Here is a 24,590-nt window from a genome sequence, read left to right as displayed (position 1 = left end):
GTACACCTGTGTAATCAGGTCTTTGCAAAGGAGAAATGCACACTAACAGATGTAAATGGAACCAACAACCTTCAGTGTAGTTTTATACTGTCATGCTCAAATTAAGATTCAAGGGGCTCAATTACATCATATTGCCATATGGAGGTAAAATACAAACCCTAAGTATTGTGGTTTACATTACTGTAAAAACAAGCCAACTTCATTAATTGGGTCATTCCTATGGTGCTTTTTCTGTCCTCAGGGAAAATCTTGGTGTAAAATGTGGATCCCAAAAAGGCCAGGTATCCTGTACCTTAAATCCATAACTCCCTTTCAGTAGATGTTTGTTTTGCCATGTCCCCGGGTGTTGTCAACTTCCAAGAAATATAAGCCATCAAATTCCCCCCGTCTGTCGTAATTCTCCACTTAAGAAAACCCCTTCCTACAATGACACATTCCGGAAGTGTCCATTTATTTGGTGGGAAAACAATGGTGCGAAGTTCAATTTCTACCCACCCTGTTAGGCTAATTACCAAAATATAAATGTTTTGAGAAGTTAATCTTGCTTAATCAGAATGGCTAATTTGATCCACATTTCCACCCTGAGGATTATACACCTAAAACAAATTCAATGCCTAAGCATGACCAGTGTTTGTCTGAAAGTCAAACCTTGACACTATGAATGACCCTGTTAAAAGCATTGATTGACTTCATAGAAGTCTTCATTTCATGAACCAGCGGAGCATTTGAGCACAATTGGCTACCAGAAAAGGCTTTTAGGGGGCTACATACTTGCAGTATTGTAAGAACCACAATTCAGAGTTTGAGGAAATATTGTACAACAGCTATATTTAATGTGCAATGGTGTGGTCAACATGTTAAATACTGCATATCTGGATTAGAACAAAGCTGGTAAGGGTTTTGTGGCAGGAACTTAATATGAATGCCTGTTCAATAAAGTTACATCCAGCCATTCTCAGATGCATCGTCAAAGTTATTTCATTACTTTCACAGGTAAAACTTAGTCTGGATAGTCTGTAGAGCATCAACAGATGGACTATCAAACATTTCAACTAGCCCTAACCTTCACCCTTATCCCAACAGACCTTACCGTAACCTTCGCAAGCAGTTGCTTATCAGCAGTTAGTATGACCACATACAGATGGACTATCCAAATAAAGTGATCCTTTCACATTTATAAATACTATAAAATGTTGCATTCAAAAAGACACCCAATAACTTTGTCTTGGTGATTGACCGGACAATCTAGTTTCACGCTTCAAAGTTGAGAACTACAGCAGTCCAGTGGGGCAAAAAGGCACTTTGGAATATTCAGTTTCCTATCATCTTTCCATAGTTCAAAAGACATTACTCGTGATGAAACCACAGACACAAAGTAGTGCCCCAGTGTCTTTGTTAAGGGGAGATTACTCATGCCAGCACTTGCATATAATTTTTAGGCACCAACGCTCGCTTCCCCCTCAACTCTCCCAGGAACCACTCATCGTCAATGGACTCCAAGTTGGTGATGATATCCCCCACCTATAGCAAGAGAAAGGAAGGTTATACTGTAGGCCTAATACAAAAATAATGTTAACTCTTGTGGTAATTAACTATTGAATGTTGACAGAAATACCTTCAGTGAGAGCTCCTCATCACATTCAGCTGTGAAGTCGAACAGGGCTTCCCCTCTGCTTCCTTCTCCATTAGTCACACTCTGCTGTCTGTCCAACACAGGAGAGTTGCCTGGACAGAGACAAAGGGAATCATCAGTACCTTAAATGTTCTTATAATGAGAGTTTATTCATAGTCAAATGTCCTACTATGACGCCCTATGAGTAGGCCAGGAATATCTGTATGTATCAGAGGCGGCTGGTGGGGGCAGCTATAGGAGGATGGGCTCATTTTAAAGACAAATGGAATTAATGGAACGGTATCAAACATACAGAAACCATATGTTTGACTCCGTTCCATTTATTCCATTCCAGTCTTTACAATGAGCCCATCCTCCTATAGCTCCTCCCACCAGCCTCTGGTATATAGGCCTATTCAAACTAGGTTTTACGTTGAATGTATCAGCAGTTGTTTTTTGTCATGTGTCAATCATCACCCCGGCAAAGTTATTTGAATTAAACCAAAAGTATTAATATTTTAAGTATAAAAATAAAAAACTCCTAGATTTATATATCAAGCACATAAATTCACCTCCTACCACAAGATGGCGCCATAAGAATGCCCTATTACCTGAGCTGGTCTCTACGAAGGCTGTGGGGAAGAATCCTTCTCTACCGTTAAGCCTTCCAGAGCACCACTCGGCGTCTACATGCTGTGTGACCAGGATACGGTCTCCCTGTTGGAAGGACAGTTCCTCTTCTGCCTGGCCTACAAAGTCATACAGAGCCACGGCCCACTCCACTCCTGACGAACCAGACTATAGACAGGGATATGTTAGTGAACACTCTCATACACAAGCTCTAATCAATAATCATTGGATATACACACAGATATCATTAGGCTGCCCCAGACTACAGCTAAGGCCAAACACCAGACACTGACACACATACACCTATATCGTGAGGTTCGTTTGTGTTATGTTGTAAAGACTGGTAACAGTATCAGATGAGCCATACCTGTATGGGTTTGGCAGCCTCTTGGGTCTTGGTTGAAGAAACCATGCCTGAGAAATGCAGTAGCGATATTCAGATAGAAAGCATATTGTGTTGACAGTTGCTGAACATAAAACTGAATGGGGAATGAGTGTGTGGGCGTACACTAGTACACTGCTAGAGCCAGTGAGAAGTACATGCAGCATACAGAGTGAGCTGTAGCGTATTAATAATAAGGTCTTCGTACAGGGGCTTACACAGAGCTCCTGACTTAAACATAAACATGTTGCACAGATTCCATACATTCCGCAGAGGGAAGTATCAGCCTACACATTACGAGAGAGATGGAGGCTGTTCACTGTAGACTAGTTCTAGAGAAACCTTTTGTACTGGTGGACAAACCGCAATAGGGGTACAGGATACGTGACGATACAGCTAAAATCCCCCGTGCCAAGAATAAAGATTTCACTGTGTTTGTGGCCTGGCCACCTTTGACCTTACACTATGACCTCAGATACAGTATGCCGGAAAGACATGAACTTCTGTGGGAAAATTCCAATGTCTCCAATTCTCAGATTATGTTTACAATGTCAAGATAGGGACACACATCTCAAGCCGAGGTTCCTCAATGATTTAAAGGACCAGTCTGTAATATGTCATTTAATATATTCAATTTCAAGTTAAGAAGTGGGCCTTGAATTAAAAGTCCTACCAGGTAGTGCCATCTTGGTGGGGAATGGTTGCTGTCGTTGTGGTAGAGGAGGAAGATCTTCTATGATATCCACAAAGTTGATGGGGAAGATTCCAGTGTGGGCCCCTATCTGTCCCCTCGCCCACTCCTCTTCCATGTACTCCTTTAGCTGAATCACGTCTCCCTCAGAAAAGGTTAGCTCGTCACTCTGCTCACCCTCGAAGTCGAACCGCGCCACACACCTTGGTCCACTGACTGTTGCAGGGGGGGGTCTTGCCTTCTTTGCGTTGGTCGGTGTTGGTGCATTTGACTAAATAGAGAAAAAATCATAATCAAAACACATTAAATAGCTGGACTCATTTGTATACATCCTATAGAGCACTTTATGGGCTGGTTTCTCACACAAAATACTTTGAATAGAGACTATTTATAGAACAGTTTTTTGTCCAGGAGTAGGCTTAATCTGTCTAGGAAACCAGCCCTATCTCTATAGCTGAAACATTGACTGAAGTCTTACCATAACTTTGACGTAGTTGACAGGGAAGAAGCCAGAGGAGCCTCTACAGGAGCCGCGGTACCACTCACTGTCCACCTGCTCCACATTGGTCACCACATCCCCCTCCCTCAGACCCAGCTCCCCTGGACCCTCTGGATAGGATACAACACATGTCAATCAAATCCCACTGCTGACACCAACTGACAACACAAACTCTAACATGAACTCTACTTTGTGGATATCAAATACTGAGGGAAACACAGAACTAAGAAATAAAAACATGCCAGACATATTGCAAATTATTTGAGGTGATTCAAATCTGTAACCACTTTTTTTGTGAGCCTCGTCTAGATTCTAAAAGTTACTTTACTTGGCGTGAACATGTTTGGGGGAACTCAAAACAGCTGTAAAAGCATGCTAGCCATATTGGAATTTATTTGACATGATTCAAATCTAATAAATAACTTAGAATTTTGTACGGTGTACAGTCCAATAGCCAATGTGTTTGTTAGTATAGGACATAGGAGACCTGTTAGGTTGTGTTGTGGTGGCCAGTGTGCCAGAGTAGGTACTGTTCTGTACCTGGGGTGAAGTCATGGAGGACCTGCACCTGCAGACCACTGCTGTCTCTACGAGACCCAACTGTGCTGACACCCTGTAAGAAGAGAAAACACATCCAGGTATATGTTGAATTTACAGAAATACGTACAAAAGAGGGATTTAGAGACTAAACTAAAAAAATACTCCAAGTTCACAATGAAAGTTCTTATGTGGCTACAAATAAATAAAAACCAATTGTTGCTAGATAGGCTAATCAAACAAAATAAGGGGTGGCCAAACAAAATAAGGGGTAGCCAAACAAAATAAGGGGTAGCCAAACAGAATAAGGGGTAGCCAAACAGAATAAGGGGTAGCCAAACAGAATAAGGGGTAGCCAAACAAAATAAGGGGTAGCCAAACAGAATAAGGGGTAGCCAAACAGAATAAGGGGTAGCCAAACAGAATAAGGGGTAGCCAAACAAAATAAGGGGTAGCCAAACAAAATAAGGGGTAGCCAAACAGAATAAGGGGTAGCCAAACAGAATAAGGGGTAGCCAAACAGAATAAGGGGTAGCCAAACAGAATAAGGGGTAGCCAAACAGAATAAGGGGTAGCCAAACAGAATAAGATGTAGCCAAACAGAATAAGGGGTAGCCAAACAGAATAAGGGGTAGCCAAACAAAATAAGGGGTAGCCAAACAATAAGGGGTAGCTAAGGGGTAGCCAAACAAAATAAGGGGTAGCCAAACAAAATAAGGGGTAGCCAAACAGAATAAGGGGTAGCCAAACAGAATAAGGGGTAGCCAAACAGAATAAGGGGTAGCCAAACAGAATAAGGGGTAGCCAAACAGAATAAGGGGTAGCCAAACAGAATAAGGGGTAGCCAAACAGAATAAGGGGTAGCCAAACAGAATAAGGGGTAGCCAAACAGAATAAGATGTAGCCAAACAGAATAAGATGTAGCCAAACAGAATAAGATGTAGCCAAACAGAATAAGGGGTAGCCAAACAGAATAAGATGTAGCCAAACAGAATAAGGGGTAGCCAAACAGAATAAGGGGTAGCCAAACAGAATAAGGGGTAGCCAAACAATAAGGGGTAGCTAAGGGGTAGCCAAACAAAATAAGGGGTAGCCAAACAAAATAAGGGGTAGCCAAACAAAATAAGGGGTAGCCAAACAAAATAAGGGGTAGCCAAACAATAAGGGGTAGCTAAGGGGTAGCCAAACAAAATAAGGGGTAGCCAAACAAAATAAGGGGTAGCCAAACAAAATAAGGGGTAGCCAAACAAAATAAGGGGTAGCCAAACAGAATAAGGGGTAGCCAAACAGAATAAGGGGTAGCCAAACAGAATAAGGGGTAGCCAAACAGAATAAGGGGTAGCCAAACAGAATAAGGGGTAGCCAAACAGAATAAGGGGTAGCCAAACAGAATAAGGGGTAGCCAAACAAAATAAGGGGTAGCCAAGTTGCCTGGAAAGTAAGAGGGCAGACATGTTTTGATTGACAGCTCATTGTAAATGGTTGAAGACATTACTTGTGACAGAGCTGGTTTAGTTGGGGCACTGGAGAGAGGAGTGATGACTTTCATGTGAGACTTCTGGACTCGGCCCCGGATGTCTCCCACTTGACATTCAAAGGTTTTGTGGTCGAGCTGCTCGATCAGCAGCAGCAACTCATTTTTCTGTGGGAGAAAATCAAGAAGCATTTGATATTCTACTAAATTGTCTTTTCCTTAAAGAAAAAAAATATTACAAAAAACAGTAAAGTAAATCAATAAAACTAGTGATCAAATCAGGTTTAAATACAGTAGTCATTAACATTTTCTCATATCATTTTCTTGTTGTTGCTAGGAGCAAAACCTCCCAACACATGCAGACGGTGATTTACCTGGAATGAGAGTTCCCCTGTGTCTCTCCCACTGTAGTCAAACTCTGCTATCCCGTGGGGAAGTCCAAGCTAGACAAACACACATGACAAAGAAAACATTCAGAAAACATACACAGGCTTACTATGTGACACTTGCCACAACTACAGTACACAACAGTTCCACTGAAATCCACCATGGGTCTGCCTTGGGGGCAGCAACAGAGCAGGCTGTCTCGGGGGCAGCAACAGAGCAGGCTGCCTCGGAGGCTGCAGCAGAGCGGGGTGGGAACTCTAAGCTCTCACCGTGTATTGGTTGTAGAGACGATGGCCAGGGTTGGGCCTGGGGGGAAGCACAGGTCCCTTCTTGGGCTTCTGAGCCTGGGGCTGCTTGGGTGATGGAGCTGCTGATGAAGCTGGTGCTCTACGGGTGGAGAGGGATTGACGTGGACCATTTATCCGGGGCGGGGGTGGCCTTCCTGGGCCTACTTTTGCTGGAGGTGGGCGAGGAGGGAGGACCTTAGCTCCACCAGGCCTGGAAGAGATCAACAGCAGTATGAAGTTAATTAAAGCCATGTGTCTAGGACTGTATCTAATATGTTATCAATGGATCTTTACCCCTCTTTATCCCCTAAAATGACCCACGATGTGATGTTACTGACCGAGGAGGGAGGCCCGGTATGGGCTCAGAATCAAAGGTCTCCTACAGTTCAAATCAACAGAAAAAAGGTTGTTACTATTATGTTCAAGGAAGCAACGTGGCAGTCTAGAAACAGATGTGAATGGATGACAACCAGGGTACTTCTCTAATCTCTCCCAGATCACATTTAACACCACATGGGATTGAATGACCTCCCCTGAACAAAACAGACTTCCTACGCCTACTACCTTTGCTGCGCTCAATAACTAGCAACCAATGACTGCTCAAATGTGCCCTTCCTTAGCCACTGCTAACAGCAAGATGTATAGTACTAGTCAGTCATTGTTCACACTACACTGGCCCCTTTGTGTGGTCTGCGGTTGAGAATCACAGGTGGAGGTGAATGTTGGCGGTGGCCAGTTTAGCACTGCTTCTGACAGGGCTGGTTTTCAAGCCAACATGAATGAACTGACACTAGATAATCGTGAGTGACGCTGAAGAAAAATACAAAGTAGCACTTTGACTTGCCTTTTTATGTCCTTTTAGCTAAGCCTTCTTGCTGCACAAAAGCCCAGTTATGTCATAGCCAAGCCGGGCCGGGATCTATTGACTGGCTCTGGCTTCACCAGAGAGAGTGCAGTATCACGGTGGTGTGGGGGAAGAACTATGTCAGTAATCTCTTGTATTTCCTGTTTTCTAGTAGTAGAAGAGAAGCTAGATAGCCTACTGTAGATCAATAGTGCTTCTGTTGGAGAAGTATATGGGGAAGGAAGGTGGTAGCACTTACCTGGAAGGGGAAGCGGGTTGAGATGCTTTGTTTACGGGTCACGGAGGATGGCAGTGACCCTACAGGCTTCTGTGCAGGGAGAGGAGGGTTGTCCAAAGTCCCATCGAACACTGAGAGAGAAAACAGTCAATGTTTTAGACGACACACTGTACTGTAAACTGTACAAACCATACAGTCAAGTCTTAATCCATGCAAAGGTTTGGGACATATGTATTTTTGCACTAATTCAATGGCTTGGTGTTGCCATGAATGAACACTCTGAGATGGAACATGTACATACTCAAACTACGTGTCAATGTAAATAAAGTATTGAAATTCGGATTAACTGACTCACTTATCAGGAGTCGACTGTACACACTCACTAAGACACCAAAGCACAGATACACATATTCAAACATCCACACCTACATTTTGTTTGAGAAAATGGCTCGCCAGCTAAAGAAATCAGCAGCATCTAATCCATCATTGGGTTATGTCAAAATGTTTTTATCTTGGGTAGACCCAGATGGAGATCAGAGAGCCTTTATATAAGGTCATACATATGTGGATATGGAGCCACATAACTCACGACTCAGAGAGTAGAGCAGGAGGACTAGACTCACGGTTTCCTTTACTGGGCACTCTAATGGTGGTGGGTCTTCTAGTTACAGTCTGTCTGCTGAAGGAGCTGCCGCCGCCCACATCACTACACACAGGGGTCACTGGGATATAGTCTGGAGAGAGACAGAGATAGAGACAGCCAGTGTTGACTCCTCAATTTTTGTCAACATATAGGTCCTGCATTAGGACTATATGACAAATTCTAAGCATTGTTTAAAACCTTTAATGCCAATCTGGACCCTCTCTTTCTAAAATGATCCGCCGCAATTGTTGCAACCCCTATTACTAGCCTGTTCAACCTCTCTTTCGTATCGTCTGAGATCTCTAAAGATTGGAAAGCTGCCGCGGTCATCCCCCTCTTCAAAAGGGGGAGACACTCTAGACCCAAACTGTTATAGACCTATATCCATCCTTCTAAAATTTTCGAAAGCCAAGTTAGCAAACAGATTACCGACCATTTCAAATCCCACCGTACCTTCTCCACTACGCAATCTGGTTTCCGAGCTGGTCATGGGTACACCTCAGCCACACTCAATGTCCTAAACGATATCATAACTGCAGCTGTCTTCATCGACCTGGCCAAGGCTTCACTGGTCATCCCCAAAACCAACTCCTACTTTGGCCGTCTTTCCTTCCAGTTCTCCGCTGCCAATGACTGGAACGAATTGCAAAATTCACTGAAGCTGGAGACTTATATCTCCCTCACTAACTTTAAGCATCAGCTGTCGGAGCAGCTTACCGATCACTGCACCTGTACACAGCCCATCTGTAAATAGCCCACCCAACTACCTCATCCCCATATTGTTATTTATTTTTGTTCTTTGCACCCCAGTATCTCCACTTGCACATCACCATCTGCACATCTATCACTCCCGTGTTAATGCTAAATTGTAGTTATTTTGCCACTATGGCCTATTTATTGCCTTTACCTTCCTAATCTTACTACATTTGCACACACTGTACATAGATTTTTCTATTGTGTTATTGACTGTACATTTGTTTATCCCGTGTGTAACTCTGTGTTGTTGTTTTTGTCGCACTGCTTCGCTTTATCTTGGCCAGGTTGCAGTTGTTAATGAGAACTTGTTCTCAAATGGCCTACCTGGTTAAATAAAGGTTAAATAAAAAAATATATTTAAAGAACTGCAGGTTAGTGACGTTTTTTGAAAAGTAGTGTCGATAAAGAGGTTATAAATTAGCTTATATGTGTTTTAACTATACTTAGAACACTTATACTACTAAGTTGACCAGTTAGGTCAGTGGTGAAATGCATGCTGCTGTACTTACTCGTGGGGTTGTCCATGTATTCATTCACTGCCTCTGTGGTGGTGATGGAGGCTGAGTTGTGGTTGTTGAGGTTGAGGCCCAGCGGCTCCTTGCTAGGCTTCTCTGGAGAGATAGGAGGTACCAACCTGGGTTCATCCTCCTCTTGGGGGAAGAGGTTCTTGACTCTGGCCGCTATGGAGAGCCGCGATCGGGAAAGGATGGCTGTCTTGGCGGGGGATGGAGCCTCTGGTTCTGGTTCTTTTGGTTCTGGGATTATACTGGGTTTTCTGTGGAGCATGGGTCTGGGTGCTGGGGTTGGGATGGAAGGAATAAAGGGAGTGGAGAAAATGGAGATTGCCCCCTGGTAGTTATTGCCATTACTGGGCTTCTTGATTGAGGGCTTGGGGGCAAGTGCTGGGGCTGGTTTGGCTGAAATCACAGGGGGTTTGAGGTGCGTGTTTCTGGGTAGAGGCTCTGGTTGTTTGAACTCTGGTTCCCCATCGCCCTCCTGGCTCTCAAAGGCCTGGATCCGGGCCCGGATGTTACGTTGGCTGTGAAGGGAGGCCATGTCACCGTCCTCGTCACCTTCCTCGCTTTGGTCGCTCCCGTCAGTTGGCGTCTGATTGTCACTAGCGTCACTAGTGTTCTGGTCGCATTGGTCCACGGGACAAAACACATCTAATAGTTCCTGTAGGTACTTCCCCGAGGGAGGAGCCTCGACTGCTGTGTCATCTACAGAGCTGGAACCACTGTCACTGAGCCTGACCAGAGTCTGAACTTTGACCTCCTCTGTGATTGTCTGTTTGCAGGACTTGGAACGAGGAAGCGGGATGGGACGTTCAGTGGCTACTGGGACTGTAGGTTCTAAGAACGTAGTGATAGTGCTGGGTTCGGAAGGTTTTATTGGCCCATCCAATTGTACGGAGACAGATGGAGAAAGAGACTGGGTGTTTGGGATTGCACAGCTGGAATCTCTTGGGCTGGGTTGGGCTGCGGCTGACTTGGGGTCAGTTTGGTTCTTAGTGTTAGTCGTGTCTACTTGGAGAAGACCAGAATCAGATACAGCTGTTGCTGTGGTAGAGTCACTTTGTAAAGGCTTGGGTAAGTATGGCCTTGGTGGCTTTTTTGGCTTTATTTTCACTGAGAAGGAAGAGATTATAAACAATACATTTAGCCTATACTCACACTACTTAGATGTATAAAAAACTAAACTAAACTAAAAAGTGACGTTACATTGTTTTAGTCATGGTAATACAAAGATATGATATTTGCCAACTATAGAGTTTGTGACGTTGTCAGCTAACCCATCTGTAATCATCACTCTCATTCTCACAAGCCTCACCTGTAGACTGTCTCTTCTCGATTGGCTGTGAGGATGCAGTGCCTTCTGGGCCAGCGGTGGTGTCGTCCTCCACAGGGTCGGTCTGCGTGGCAATGGTCGTGGATCTCCTGGGGGCGGCGGTCGGCGTGACAATGGTCTCCTGGGTCTTCTCCTTGATCACCTGGTCATAAGATGGCGGTGGCTAAGACACGAGAGAGAAGACACACACACACACACACACACACACACACACACACACACACACACACACACACACACACACACACACACACACACACACACACACACACACACACACACACACACACACACACACACACACACACACACACGTTGACCAAGCAAATGTGTAGCGGTGTGCTTATTATAACTTGTATTCTACATGCAAGCTTGCTACCGTCCTACATTGACGTCCTATAGTACTACAACATGCAGAACCTGCCGTGCTCGTTTCACTGCCAAATTATGTTTGCTTTGAAAGTAGTTCATCATCACAAACATTACACTGAAAACTGTGAAAGACACAGGAACATGGTAAGGTTAAATTGGTAAAAGTTCAAATCCATGCAGAACACACCCAAACTGTGAACAGGCCAAGAACACACACCCTGCTGTCTCCCCTAGTATTAGAGGCTGATGTTAGTTAAATAAACAGTACCTGGGTATCTGATTGGATGCTCCCTCCCCAAATGGGTTGTGAGGGAGGCGGGGCTGCCGTAAATCCCCCAGAAGCCCCTGGAAACCAGCCGTTGGCAGCGAGCGGCTCGGCTGACAGGATGGTGATCTCTGGACGTCTGAAAGACAAACAAGTCCATTACGCACAATACAGTAGACTGCCTCAACCAAACCTGACATGCAACAGAATGTTGACACTTTTCTTATGTTGACAGAAAGCCTTATGTAGCCATCGTTTGTCATAAATCATTATATAGTTTTTTGAGCACCATATGTGTTTTTGTTAATATGCCATTTTATAGACCATATTACTTTCCTTAATGGTTATTCACCAGTTGAGTCGAGGACTGTAAGTCAACATTAATATCAGTATGTTTCAAATGAAAAAATGTGTATTGCACTGTAGAGCACAAGTTCTTTGCCACGGTGCACTTTACCTTGAAGCATTTGGGGTTTGATTTTTGGAATAATGAGAGTCGAACTGTATTCAATCAGAGAGCTACAGACAGACCATGGATTATGAAACTTCTCTGTTTACTTTACCTTCTGTCTCTGGTCTGTTCACTTTGGGTGCTGGTTCTCGCTGTGGGAGAAAATTATAGGAAATTCATCTCTTTCAATCTGATATGTAATGAATTGAACGAGACATAAAAAAAAATACTTGGGGGATTCAATCCTGTACAATTAGCTATATACCAGAGGAGGCTGGTGGGAGGAGCTCTAGGAGGATGGGCTCATTGGAATGGAATATATGGAGCAGAGTCAAACACATCAATGTATGGAAACCACGTTTTACTCCGTTCCATTCTAGCCATTATAATGAGCCCATCCTCCTATAGTTCCTCCCACCAGCCTCCTTTGCTATAGCCAGACTTTAAATCACGCTAGGTACATTATAAAAGTATGAGAATATACCAAATAATGGACAAACTCCACAATGAGAAACTCACTTCGCTTGATGGCAGCTCGTATTGAGGACAGAGGTCCTTGGCTGGAAGAGAGAAGAGTTACCATTGAGGAGAGGAGAGTTTGACTGGACAATAAGATTTCTTACATTTATACAACCTGAGAAAGCAAAGTATAATGCTGGCAACAGTCAAACTCCACCGGACTACGACACTGGACAGACGGTGCTAATTATCCACAAACCAACCTGCCACTCAGCAAATAATCCTGACATTTGAAAACATTTAATTGTCATCCATAGGTATCCTAGGCTTCATATATGATAAATTAAAAGAGATAATATATACCCTTTTACCTCTTAAAAGACCTGAATAAGTGCAGAGTAACACCAAAGGATGATAACAACAGGGTTGAACCTCTTTAGCTGCAGTGGTCCTCTCTGCACTGCAGACACAGCTACCGCTGCATACTGCAACCAAAAGAAGAGCCTGCCTCCGGTACATGCGCCTGTTATACGCCAGTAATCAGAGTGAGAATGGGACAAGTACCAGAGATGCAGGCACAAGAAAGAGGACAATCATTAAAAAGCACGACCTTTGAAGAGTTCAACCCCACTTGCAACTTTCCACAATCCCTCTCCAGAAAACCCTTAAAAACGCAGCAGGACGCAGATTCAATCCACTGAATATCCTTCGGCATCGCCCATCTGGTACTGTAACAATGATTCAGAAATACCCCCAGTCTAACCCCTCCTCCTCCGGCCACCACATACATCTACCAAGCCCAGTGTGGTGTCCAAAAGTGCACTTCTGCAATATAACCACCCCTGTTGATCTGTATTCCCAGGTCTGATCTGACTTCCTGACTGGTTGTGCCAGAATATGTTCCCAGAAGGGCCAACTTCATAGTCTCAGCGGAACGGCGTCGTGTTCATTAGGGCACACAATGGAATATGTTTGTTTTTTTAAATTTGCGACAGAAAACTAAGATGTCTTATTGGACAATTCCAGGTGAAGCCTCCGGGTTTCTGTTTGCATATGGTGCTTAATGAACAGGATCCAGACCAGACCCCCATAGGCCCAGCACCTTCAACACATCCTGCTCATTAACTGAACTGGAGACCATCTGGAGAGGAAGACAGCAACCCGCCCCCCCTGCACTACGTGGATAATTAGGACTATTAGCTAAGACCATAAACAAATAGAACAATAGTGGTTAAACGTCCAATAGTTGATCAACAAAAAAAAGGTTTGTATTGGAACACGTTGACGTTTGCTGTACTTTAACAGAGGAGGCTGGTGGGAGGAGCTATAGAAAGACAGACTCATTGTAATGGCTGGAATGGAATAAATTGACGTATCAAACATCTGGAAACCGTTTCACTCCGTTCTATTTATTCCATTCCAGCAGTTACAATGAGCCCTTCCTCCTATAGCTCCTCCCACCAGCCTCCTTCTGTGTCAATACCCTGGTTTGGAAGACATTGAAAAGGTGCTGAGTTTTAAAGAGTTATCTAGGTAGGGTATATATACCATGTTGTAGAATGTATGCACACATGACTGTAAGTCGCTTTGGATAAAAGCGTCTGCTAAATGGCATATATTATTATTATTATTGTGAAAGAAAGGTTACAGGGTTGAAGTCAGTTTACTGAACTGAAATGGAATTGACCCTAACCCTGGACGGTAACCAACTTGGCTCTGGGGGTGTCAACAACTGAGTCCGTGTGGCTTGGTCCCGTATTCAAAAAGCTCTGACCTTCTGGCACAGTGGACACAGTGTCCGACCGTCTGTCAAAGAGGATGGATCAGCCCATTGTTTGCTACCCTGCACCATTCACAACTCTCCCTCAGCAGAGCTGCCTGTTAAAGAGACAGTGTTCTGGCCACTGCAGTCCTGACAGAGCCGTGGAGCAACAGAGGTGGCTAGGTAGAGCTGGAACAACCCAGTGTTTATACTGGACCGTGCAACATTATCACAGTATTAACACGTTTCCTTCTCTGTACTGAGCAAGACATACACATTGAAAAGGCTCAATATGTAATTCAATGATATGGATAACTTACCTGGAATGAAGAGCCTCAGACTTATTTCTCTCTGTTCGATCTGAAAAGAAAAGTACCCAGTGTTTTCATTTTAACGGTCACATTTGAAAGATCAATTTCTAACTAAGAAAATACCCTCATTTTGTACACAAACAAAGCAAGCTGCAGGTACAACGACACAGGACATGTAAACAAAATAACTATGGGCTTTGCATACCCTCTTTGCCGTTCAAAAACTTGAACAACTACATTCAGCTGGCTCAACATTCTAGTCTGTTCTTGATCAACCAGTTACAAAGAATGACATGCAAATAGCAAAAGCTATTTCTAAACACAAATAATTGTTTTGTTAATGCTCTCGTCTTTATTTCATCAAGCCAGACATTATCTCTGAACCATGATCTGTATAGCTACAATCTCAAAGAAAATCATATGTAAATAGGGGACCATGAGCAATATGCATGGAAAGAATGGCTCTCCCTCATTCACACATTCAATGGCTTGTTCTGGATGCCTGACATTTCAGGGTCACGTCTAGATGGGATACAGCTTTTGTCAATTTGATGTTAAAAAGTGGAATTATTTAGCATTTTAGCTAACCCTAACCCTTTCTCAACCTTAATCTAGTTCCCCTAACATTACTACGTTAATGTCCTAACCTGCTGCGCAGGTTCTCCTAAACCTGCTATGAAAAATGTTGACAAAAGCCTTCTAGACAAACCACATTTCAGATGGAGTGAGCATTCACCCAGGACATGCTGTACAGGTGTCATAACTTGTCATAAATGTGTCATGTCTTATTTCCATATATGAAATCTTCACAAAAGATACTGAACAGATATCATTCCAATTTTATGTCGTCAGATTTAAGATATGTTAGTTGTATGTATTTGAGATTCTGATCAATGGCTAGATATTCATCTTGTAATTCTCCAAAGCGTGTATGATTGAGGCCTAATAATCACAGTACCACTATACCGTAGCCAACCCTTTTTTGTCTCTGAAGTGGGATCAATTCAAAGCTAATCAAATTTGATTGGTCACATACATACACATATTTAACAGATGTTATTATGGGTGTAGTGAAATGCTTGTGTTCCTAGCTCCATCAGCACAGTAATACCTAACAACACACAACAATAACTAAAAAACTAAACACTGCAAAATTGCTTAGGAGCTAAAAGCAGAGCTGCCATGTCTGTCGGCTCAATCAGTGATCACAGGTTCAAAGTCATACAATACACATGAATTACCTGTATTATATATTTCCTTCACTTTCAACCAGTGACCAGGTTTTCAGACTCAAACAATAGATGATGATCTGACTGAGTGCCACGACTGGAGCTCTCTGAGGAGGTGGACTGACTAGTGGTCCACAGAGCACAGCAGCTAAGCAAACATTTAAATTAATTTGACTATACTACAGTATATGAGTGTATGAGGCCTTGGCGCCATAGGAACTAAAATAAATCAGACAAGTAGGTCATATGAGGATATTAGAATCCCTTTGTGTTAAAAATCATGCATTGGGCCATCTTAATATTTTGATGCTCCTTTTTGTTAGCATCCTGCTAAGGACCTGACGCCATCGCCTCGTTCTCTTACAACCAGTATAATACTGGTACAATGTCTAACACCACACTTGCCATCTGCTATATGCTACTGCCTCAAACTTATGTTACGGACTCTACTGAAAGCTACTTTGAGGAAAAATGTACTTTCTATGCCTGTGCTATGTGGCTGTCCCACCTCGCTATCTGAAGATGAACACACAAACTGTAAGTCGCTCTGGAAAGGGGTGTCTGCTAAATGACTCAAATGGAAATGTAACATTTTACATCACTATGAAACAAACAAAAAAAAGGTTAAAGGAAGTAACAGTTTGTTAGTGAATCAAATCCTCAGAGACATTTTCACACATTTATTTGCACTTTTGTCTGTGAGAGATTGTCAAATGTAACTGAGGCAGGTAAACAAAGACAGAATGGAGAGAGGTTTTCCACGAGGAAATCGTTTGACATTTACATACCGGTAGATACAATGCCACATATACATACATACACTGGTCAAAGGGAAGTGCAATGGAACAATGAATAGGATTCAATATCTAGTGGATTTTCAATATTCAACATGGAATACAGTGCAATCCCTGCTGAAAGTATTGTCTATAACCTACTGTGAATTGTACTGACAACATAATCTCACAGCGAAACATAGCAACAAGAGATGCTCCTACCTGTTAACGTTTTAAACACATTTCACAAATGTCCCCCAAAATGGTGTGTATTATTTCCTTCATGTCCCTCCCTACTTTTCCATGCTGTGTGTTGCTGTGTAAAGAAACAAACTCCATGACCACGAACGACAACAGAGAAAGGGAGGGGTCTCCCTCTCTCCCTACTGGCTGGTGTGTTGACTTGGCCAATGTGATCAAATGGAATGTGGCCATTCAGGAAGTACCACTCTACTGTCACTCTCCTGCTCTACTGAAAAGGTTCGATGGAACACTACAAACAAAATGACCCTCTGCTCTGATCTTTAAAAGGCACAGGATTTCTTCTGGCGTTGCTTGTTACCAACTGAACTAGGTCATTGAGTGCATATTTATGTTATTATAAGGGTTGTTCTGGGTTTGTTCCAGCCCAACACCTGTGTTTATCTAACAGAATCAAATCAACATGTCTTCCTGTGTCAGAGAGAGCACAATACTGTGTGTCTTTCTGTCCGTCTTCCCTATTGGCAGGGTGTTAATGGTGGGCACACCCATTCTGACGATACATCTCTGTTGGCCAGATCCTTGTATTGTAGCACCACTCCCTGCTCTGGAAAAATGCATAGCTCTATTATTTGGTCATCTGTCAACATTAGTGTTAGGAAGTAGGCTACATATTAAAAACCTTGGCATACTGTGGGACTATGTTTTGCTGGATTAGAAGGTGGAGTCAACTGTTACTCTATTCCAATCCATCATAGATAGTACATCTGGACACAGTGCCAATTCATTTTAGTAATTTAGCAGACGTTCTTATCTAAAGTGACTTACAGTAGTGAGTACATACTTTTTCGTACTCGTCCGCCCATGGGAGTCGAACCCACAACCCTGGTGTTGCAAGCGCCATTCTCTACCAACTGAGCCATAACATATCCTCTTTTCTAGAAGTGCGACAATTATGAAACACACTTTCACTTTTTATTTTAGATAAGATATAGCTGTGGAAACCAGGCAGAAAAGCACTCCATCCATAGAAGTCCTTTCATTAGATACTTATTATTGCTGGCTTAGTGAAGAGGCTCAACCCTCTTTCTCAGAGTGGTGGGAGAGAGACATTTGCCAGGTCATGGACTCCTCCTTCAGAGGGCTATAATAGTAAATATCCCATGACAGGTTACGGACAAAGACACAATAAATGAATAAAAATATAAGATTAATAGCCTATTGAATATGAAATAAATATAGTTAACACCAAAAAAGAAGCAACAAAACAAGAGGATGCAAAACAACTAACTCCCTAAAGAGAAAACAGAGATATGGTTTTTAAGCTGATTTGCTTGCTAAAAGACAAGCTACAATAATAACCATTGAAGGGAACCCATACAGAAACACAACAACTCACTATGACACATGCTAACATCACTCAGAACTGGGGCAGCCCTCTGTAAAGAACAAGTGGTAAGAGGGAGTGTAGAAAAAAAGCCTCTCTTAATATGCAAGCTAGGCCCAAGACTTCAAACCAACCAGAGAGGTCAGAAGTAAGGTTACATCCCATGGAGGGTGAGTCTAGGCTATGAAGGCACAGAAGTGTGGAGACAAGGAGCTAGTTCCCATCCCTCGTCAGTCCATAAATAAGCATATTCGTCTATATCCCGACCCCGGTAACATGGCATGTTCAGGAACGTGATCTCTTATATTCTGGGTTTATTTATACAGCGCAGGAATCTCTGCTTCTTCCCAGAACCCCATAAGACTTCCAGGGGTTTTCATATCCTTGGATCCTACTTCCCACACAGGCAGAACAGACACGGATGTCCCCATAGGGTAGAATCAAAGTCTTCCCTATACTTTCTCAAAGGGGAGTGTTTCAAATGATTTAGGGTGGGCTGGGGGTTAATGGCTGGGTAAGTGGCAGACGGGTTGATGGGTGAACGCAACAGCTGCACATTAACTGTGTCCAATCCAGAGCCATTGTGGGTCCGTTTTGAGAGATGTTCTGTAGGAAGTCAAACCCGTGGACCAGACAGGTCAGTTGGACTAGCCAGTAGAAATAAGGAACCAAGTCAATATTGTGTGTCAATTATTGAACATCTTTTTATTATGTTAATCAATGATAAACTATTTGAAATACATTTGTTTAAATTATATTAATTTAGCAGACGCTCTCATGCAGAGTGATATACAGTAGTGAGTGTATACACTTTCATAACCCCCCATGTGAAGCACTATGAAGACAGGTCAGTTGGACTAGCCAGTAGAAATATATAGTGTCAATTATTGATCAATTTATCATTATTATCTTTAATCAATGATAAACTGACAGAAAGAGTGAAGCATTCTGGGTGATATTGAAATACCAGCTTTTGTGCACTGCACATCTATTTTCTCTCTTGAGGCTCTACAGTACATTAATATGTACATCTCATTTGCTACAAGGGAAACAGGCTCCACATTAATATTTGAGAGCCTTTTCATCACACAAAAGAAAATAGTTATTTCACAGCTGCCATTAGGCTGCCTCCATGTGGAGTCAAATTGATAAGTTATGAATTTGTCAACGTCGAGTGGGGAAGCTAATATTTTACAACGGGACGAGTCAATTAAAATCTAATATGCCTTTTTGGAAATAGTCAGTTTAATTGCAAAATACTAATGATGGTTGGATTTGTATTAAGTGATAAGCCTCAGCTAAGGGAGACACAATTCTTCAAAGGAAGACAAAATATGAATTTCTCCTTCTCTATACTCCTACAGCCACCCGAGGGTGAGAGAGACAGAGATGAGGGGGTCTAAGTTATACACACACACACACACACACTGCTTGATATAATAAACAGTCAAAGTGGAACAGATATGTCTACGACGACTATAAAAGCATAACATTGTGAATGTGGAGCGCTCTATCCTTGCATGAAAAACAGACATGAGGAGACAGACATGATCATGTCACCTATGAATAACACGGTGTCAGGAACTGATTCTTAACATGACTCGAGTCAAGACATGATTAGGTGATGTCAAAGAGGAGTCATCCATGGATGTTAGGGGGAGATGACAGTCTAACGGAGATCTTGCTCAACGCAAGGAGATTAAACTTTGGCCAATTGAAAATGCCAATGAAGAACAGTATGCACAACGTAATCATCAATGATAACATATGGCACCATATGGCGCATGGCATGAGTCATATGAGATAATGTATATTACTCTTAAAAAGTGACAAGCATATACTGTACACTGAAGCCTTAATTGGCTATTCTCAGCTTGTGACTTCATATGATATAGCCTAGCTAGCCTACACACATGTGCAGTAGAGTTGGCAGTTGGCACCATTATCAAGTTACAAGACAACAGTTCCTGTTCGCCTGTTCCATCACTCTCTACACAGTCAACCCACCTGCCCATAGGATCAGCCTGATCTCCCCATACAGACAGATGCAGTTAACCCAGGCCTGAACTAACACATTGGGCATGGAGGCTTGTGTTGGGTGGGGTGGGGTGTGTCTTTACTGGGAAGTCAGGTCTGTCGTTCTGTTCCTAGGCCGTCATTGAAAATAAGAATGTGTTCTTAACAGACTTGCCTAGTTAAATAGAGGTAAAATAAATAAAAAAGAACAATAAAAAAAACGTACAAGCCCTTAACCAACAGTGCAGTTCAAGAAGAAGAAAATATTTACCAAGTAGACTAACACAATAAGAATAATGAGGCTATATACAGGAGGCACCGGTACCAAGTCAGTGTGCAGGGGTACAGGCTAGTTGAGGTAATCTGTACATGTAGGTGGGGGCGAAGTGACCATGCATAGGTAACAAACAAACAGTGAGTAGTAGCAGGAGCCTTTTGGTCCTAGACTTGGCGCTCCGTGTGGTAGCAGAGAAAACAGTCTAAAACTTGGGTGACTGGAGTCTCTGACAATTTTATGGGCATTCCTCTGACACCGCCTATTATGTAGGTCCTGGATGGCAGGAAGCTTGGCTCCAGTGATGTACTGGGCTGTATGCACTACACTCTGTAGCGCCTTACGGTCAGATGCCGAGCAGTTACCATACCAGGCGGTGATGCAACCGGTCAGGATGCTCCCGATGGTGCAGCTGTAGAACCTTGAGGATCTGTGGACCCATGCCAAATCTTTTCAGTCTCTTGAGGGAGAAAAACTTTTGTTGTGCCCTCTTCACGACTGTCTTGGTGTGTTTGGACCATGATAGGTCGTTGGTGATGTGGACACCAAGAAACTTGAACCTCTCGACCCGCTCTACTACAGCCCCATCGATGTTAATGGGGGCCTATACGGCCCGCCTTTTCCTGTAGTCCACGATCAGCTCCTTTCTCTTGCGCCCATTGACGGAGAGGTTGTTGTCCTGGCACCACACTGCCAGTTCTTTGACCTCCTCCCTATAGGCCGCCTCATCATTGTCGGTGATCAGGCCTACCAATGTTGTGTCGATAAGCAAACTTAATGATGGTGTTGGAGTCGTGTTTGGCCACGCAGCCGTGGGTGAAAAGGGAATACAGGAGGGGACTAAGTACACACCCCTGAGGGGCCCCAGTGTTAAGGATCAGCCTTGGCAGACGTGTTGTTGCCAACTCTTACAACCTGGGGGCGGCCAATCAGGAAGTCCAGGATAAAGCCTATAGACATGTATTCATTTACAACCCTTTATCTTGATCTACATGAAGATTGTGTGGCATAAGAGATATGAATATGAATACATTTTAGAAGTGATTTCACCATGAAATAAAATGACAAAAGCAAAAATATACAGAGCCAAAATGAACAGGATCAACCTGTCTGCCAAGTGCCAGTGGTTTACCAGATGCATTTCCAGCAACACAGTTAGCACCAAATGACACAGCTTGTCTGGCATGAGATGAGTAATATTTTAAGTGTCGGGACATGTACAATTTGTTGTGTCATCCTTCCTGTCTGGCTGACAGAGTTTCAGGGTTTTCCAGACCATTTCCGTGTGGTTGTAGCACTGTATCTGATACACACAGGTAGTTGCTACCAGCTGCTGTATAAAAGTATCCTTTCACTGAATGATGCAGTGAGAGCATTGTGTCAACCATAGCAGCTAGATACTGTAATGGTGCAGAACAGAACTAGGGTTTGTTTCTATATAGCACTAGAAACTGATTTGTTGCTAGAAGGCATGAGAGAAGTTAGAGAGCAAGGGTTTTCAAACTCGGGTTTGCGTACTATTATTATTTTTTAAATATATAGATACTTCTTGATTTTTTTTGTGTGAACAATTATTATTTTAGGAAAATCGCTAGCTGCAACATAATACAATCGTTGATACCATTGTATGTCTCTGCACCAAGTATGAAGGAAGTTAAAGGTAGTTTTACGAGCCAATGCTAACTAGTGTTAGTGCAATAACTGGAAGTCTACAAGAACAGTTAGCATGCTAGCTGATCTTGTTGATTGGATTCTAATATCTGAAGTAGTAATGTTCAGATAGACTGTTTTTCTCAGTGTCAACATAAAAGATCGAAACCAGATAGAAAGCAGGCAGAAAATATATTTTAGAACTAACAATCAAATAAAAGCTAGATAGTCAGGGAGAATATAATATTTTTAAAAAACTGGGCATTCAGGGCACATGCCCATTGATTTTGTTATGTTTGAGCAGAGGAACACAGCATTAGCCATGGCAAAATGCATAGAATTTCTGGAATTTAGTTTCAAAACTGCAACAAAAAAGATCTCAGCTCAATGGAATTGAACAATTTTTAGAATTGCATAACATTTGCTTCACAACAACAATGTTATATGAATTATATTTTCAGCTAAATTGTATAATTTCCTACACACTTAACCATGTGTTTCATGATGGAACACCGTTCCAAGTTGTCATGTTCATGGGTTAAAAGGTAAAAGTCCACGTTTTGAAATTATATTGCCCCAAAGTGTCAAACACATGTAGCCTACTTCAGGAGACGCTGTATCAAAATCACACGAGGTTGACCTTCACGATAGATTGTTGACAAGTGGACATACCTGTTGCTTGATTTCGGTTCCGTATATCCCTCAACTCCTCCGCCTCCTCTTCTCTTCTGGCTTCAGCCATACGAGATAAGAACACTGCGGCGCCTGATAATTTCCGGCAAATTAGAACCGTGTCATTAAAAGAACTATTGACTGAGGTGGGAAATGAATTTGCCTTGTAAACAGTCTCGGCTGGTGCGTAAAGTTGGGTCTTTATGAGTTGAGCAAACCCGAAGTAGGCCTACCCCGGCCACAGAGTATAACGTTCTACAACTGTGTTTGTGTTCATGTAATTTTGTAGAATATGAGGGGTAGTTAGGCTATAGCTCCCTACCTTGTCCGCACCGACGGTAGCCCGACCCGAATGTCAACAACAGGAACTGAATTGTCTGGCAAAAGTGGTATCACAAATGAAGATGTGTGCCCCGGAATTGAGAACCGTGGAGTGGAGTTGACAGACCGCGACAAAAGTTTCTCTCCTCACCACATTGTCTGAGTAAAACCACTGCGACCCGAACACAAAGAATTGTAGCCTAACGGAGTGAGTGGTCACAGTGTTCTCTTGTGCGTATTGGGGAAAATGTTATCCATCAAACATTATTTTTAAACAACATCCAAAGCACCGCTATTCGCCCATAGATACCCAGACGGCCGCCCATAGTGATGATGCTAGTTCACCTGTCATTCAATACATGTTACGGCTTGCAGAGACAGGCAGGAGCTGTTTTTTGTTGTTGTTGAAGCACATACAAGTGAAAAGGCAACATACTACTTTACATATTAGCCTACTAACTGGGTTGAGTTGTGTAATAACAAATGTAGTTATTTAAGCTAGAAGCAATGATTAAATATACAAATGTATATTTTTCTCTTCAAGGTAATCTGAATTCCATACTGTATGAACTCTTCCCTCCCAACCTGTTGCACCACCAGTGTGTGACTCGCACCCGACTCGGGAGAAGACAAGACAGTCTCCCACTTCGTCTCCTTGGGGCATGGTAGTTCCACAGGTATTATCTTGTTAGACAAAGAACAGTTAGCCAGTAAAGACCACTCATTTACAGCAGAATGGTCTGACTCACCACAACCAGCCTCTGTGACCGTTTGTTTGACGATGATAGTTTGGTTTGAGTCATGAGTAAAAACAAAGACTTGTATATCTATTGTGAAGCATAGACAAAAAAGCACATACATTTAATTATATCTCTATTACAGTATAGCCTACCATTGCATCTAGGAAATCAAATGGCTGAGGTAGTATTTTGAATCCTATTTTGGGTGTTTCTCATCTATGAATTAATCCCCAAGTTTGATATTTGAATATTGGCACACAGTCCAAACACACATGTTCTCTACAGCATAGAGACAGAGAAATACCACAGTGACTGTCTGAAAGATTCATAGTAAACTGAGCAATTTCTCAGGAGATGTACTTCATATTATAAGCACTAGATGTCCCTCTCTACCTTGTTTATTTCTACTAGCCAGCACCTTATTTCTACTAGCCAGCACCAAATGTTGTCACATGCTTCTTAAACAACAGGTGTAGACTACCAGGAAAATGCCTACTACAGCCCTTCCCAACAATGCAGAGAGAAAGAAAATAGAGAAATAATAAACGGAATAATAAATACACAATGAGTTGCTTGTTTACAAAGGTATCAGGTAACCATAAAGTTCAGGATAGACAGTATTTTTATGTAAAAAAAAAAAAAAAGTAGAAATGATACATGTGTGCATATACTTTTCACAATACACAATGTGCAAATAAACATATTCTACGATGTCAATTCCTCATCCGCTATGAGAAGTCTACTTAGTCTGTCATGACCAAGAACCCAGGTTTACCTTGTTTTTACAACAGAGACTAATAACACGGCGAATAGCTGCTCCAACTCGAGCCCTGTGACGAGAATGGCAGCTGGCAACAGAGCTCCTTAGAACAGGTGACA

General features: G+C 42.6%; 1 protein-coding gene across 2 annotated transcripts; it reads right to left on the bottom strand.

Annotated features, from left to right (window-relative positions):
• Window positions 1-66: 66 nt before the first annotated feature.
• On the bottom strand, window positions 67-23,303 carry LOC118363029 (SH3 domain-containing protein 19-like). Of its 2 annotated transcripts, none has more exons than XM_035743786.2 (21): window positions 22,973-23,303; window positions 22,651-22,743; window positions 14,458-14,497; window positions 12,436-12,476; window positions 12,029-12,068; window positions 11,469-11,604; window positions 10,811-10,970; window positions 9,490-10,608; window positions 8,205-8,315; window positions 7,603-7,712; window positions 6,838-6,878; window positions 6,482-6,710; window positions 6,200-6,268; window positions 5,847-5,993; window positions 4,355-4,427; window positions 3,794-3,924; window positions 3,298-3,586; window positions 2,610-2,656; window positions 2,224-2,410; window positions 1,616-1,725; window positions 67-1,521 (listed from the first exon to the last, which is right to left on the bottom strand). In XM_035743786.2, exons 2-21 carry the CDS (start codon window positions 22,718-22,720, stop codon window positions 1,411-1,413), a joined length of 3,261 nt encoding a protein of 1,086 aa, XP_035599679.2. In that variant the 5' UTR covers window positions 22,721-22,743; window positions 22,973-23,303; the 3' UTR covers window positions 67-1,410. The 2 variants fall into 2 exon arrangements, with proteins under 2 accessions (XP_035599679.2, XP_035599677.2); XM_035743784.2 differs by having other exon boundaries at window positions 10,811-10,991; window positions 22,973-23,302.
• Window positions 23,304-24,590: the final 1,287 nt, after the last annotated feature.

The sequence above is a fragment of the Oncorhynchus keta genome, chromosome 29 (assembly GCF_023373465.1).
Source record: "Oncorhynchus keta strain PuntledgeMale-10-30-2019 chromosome 29, Oket_V2, whole genome shotgun sequence".
NCBI lineage: Eukaryota > Metazoa > Chordata > Actinopteri > Salmoniformes > Salmonidae > Oncorhynchus > Oncorhynchus keta.
Note: the sequence above shows the minus strand (reverse complement) of the source record. Positions and strands in the feature narration are given on the sequence as shown.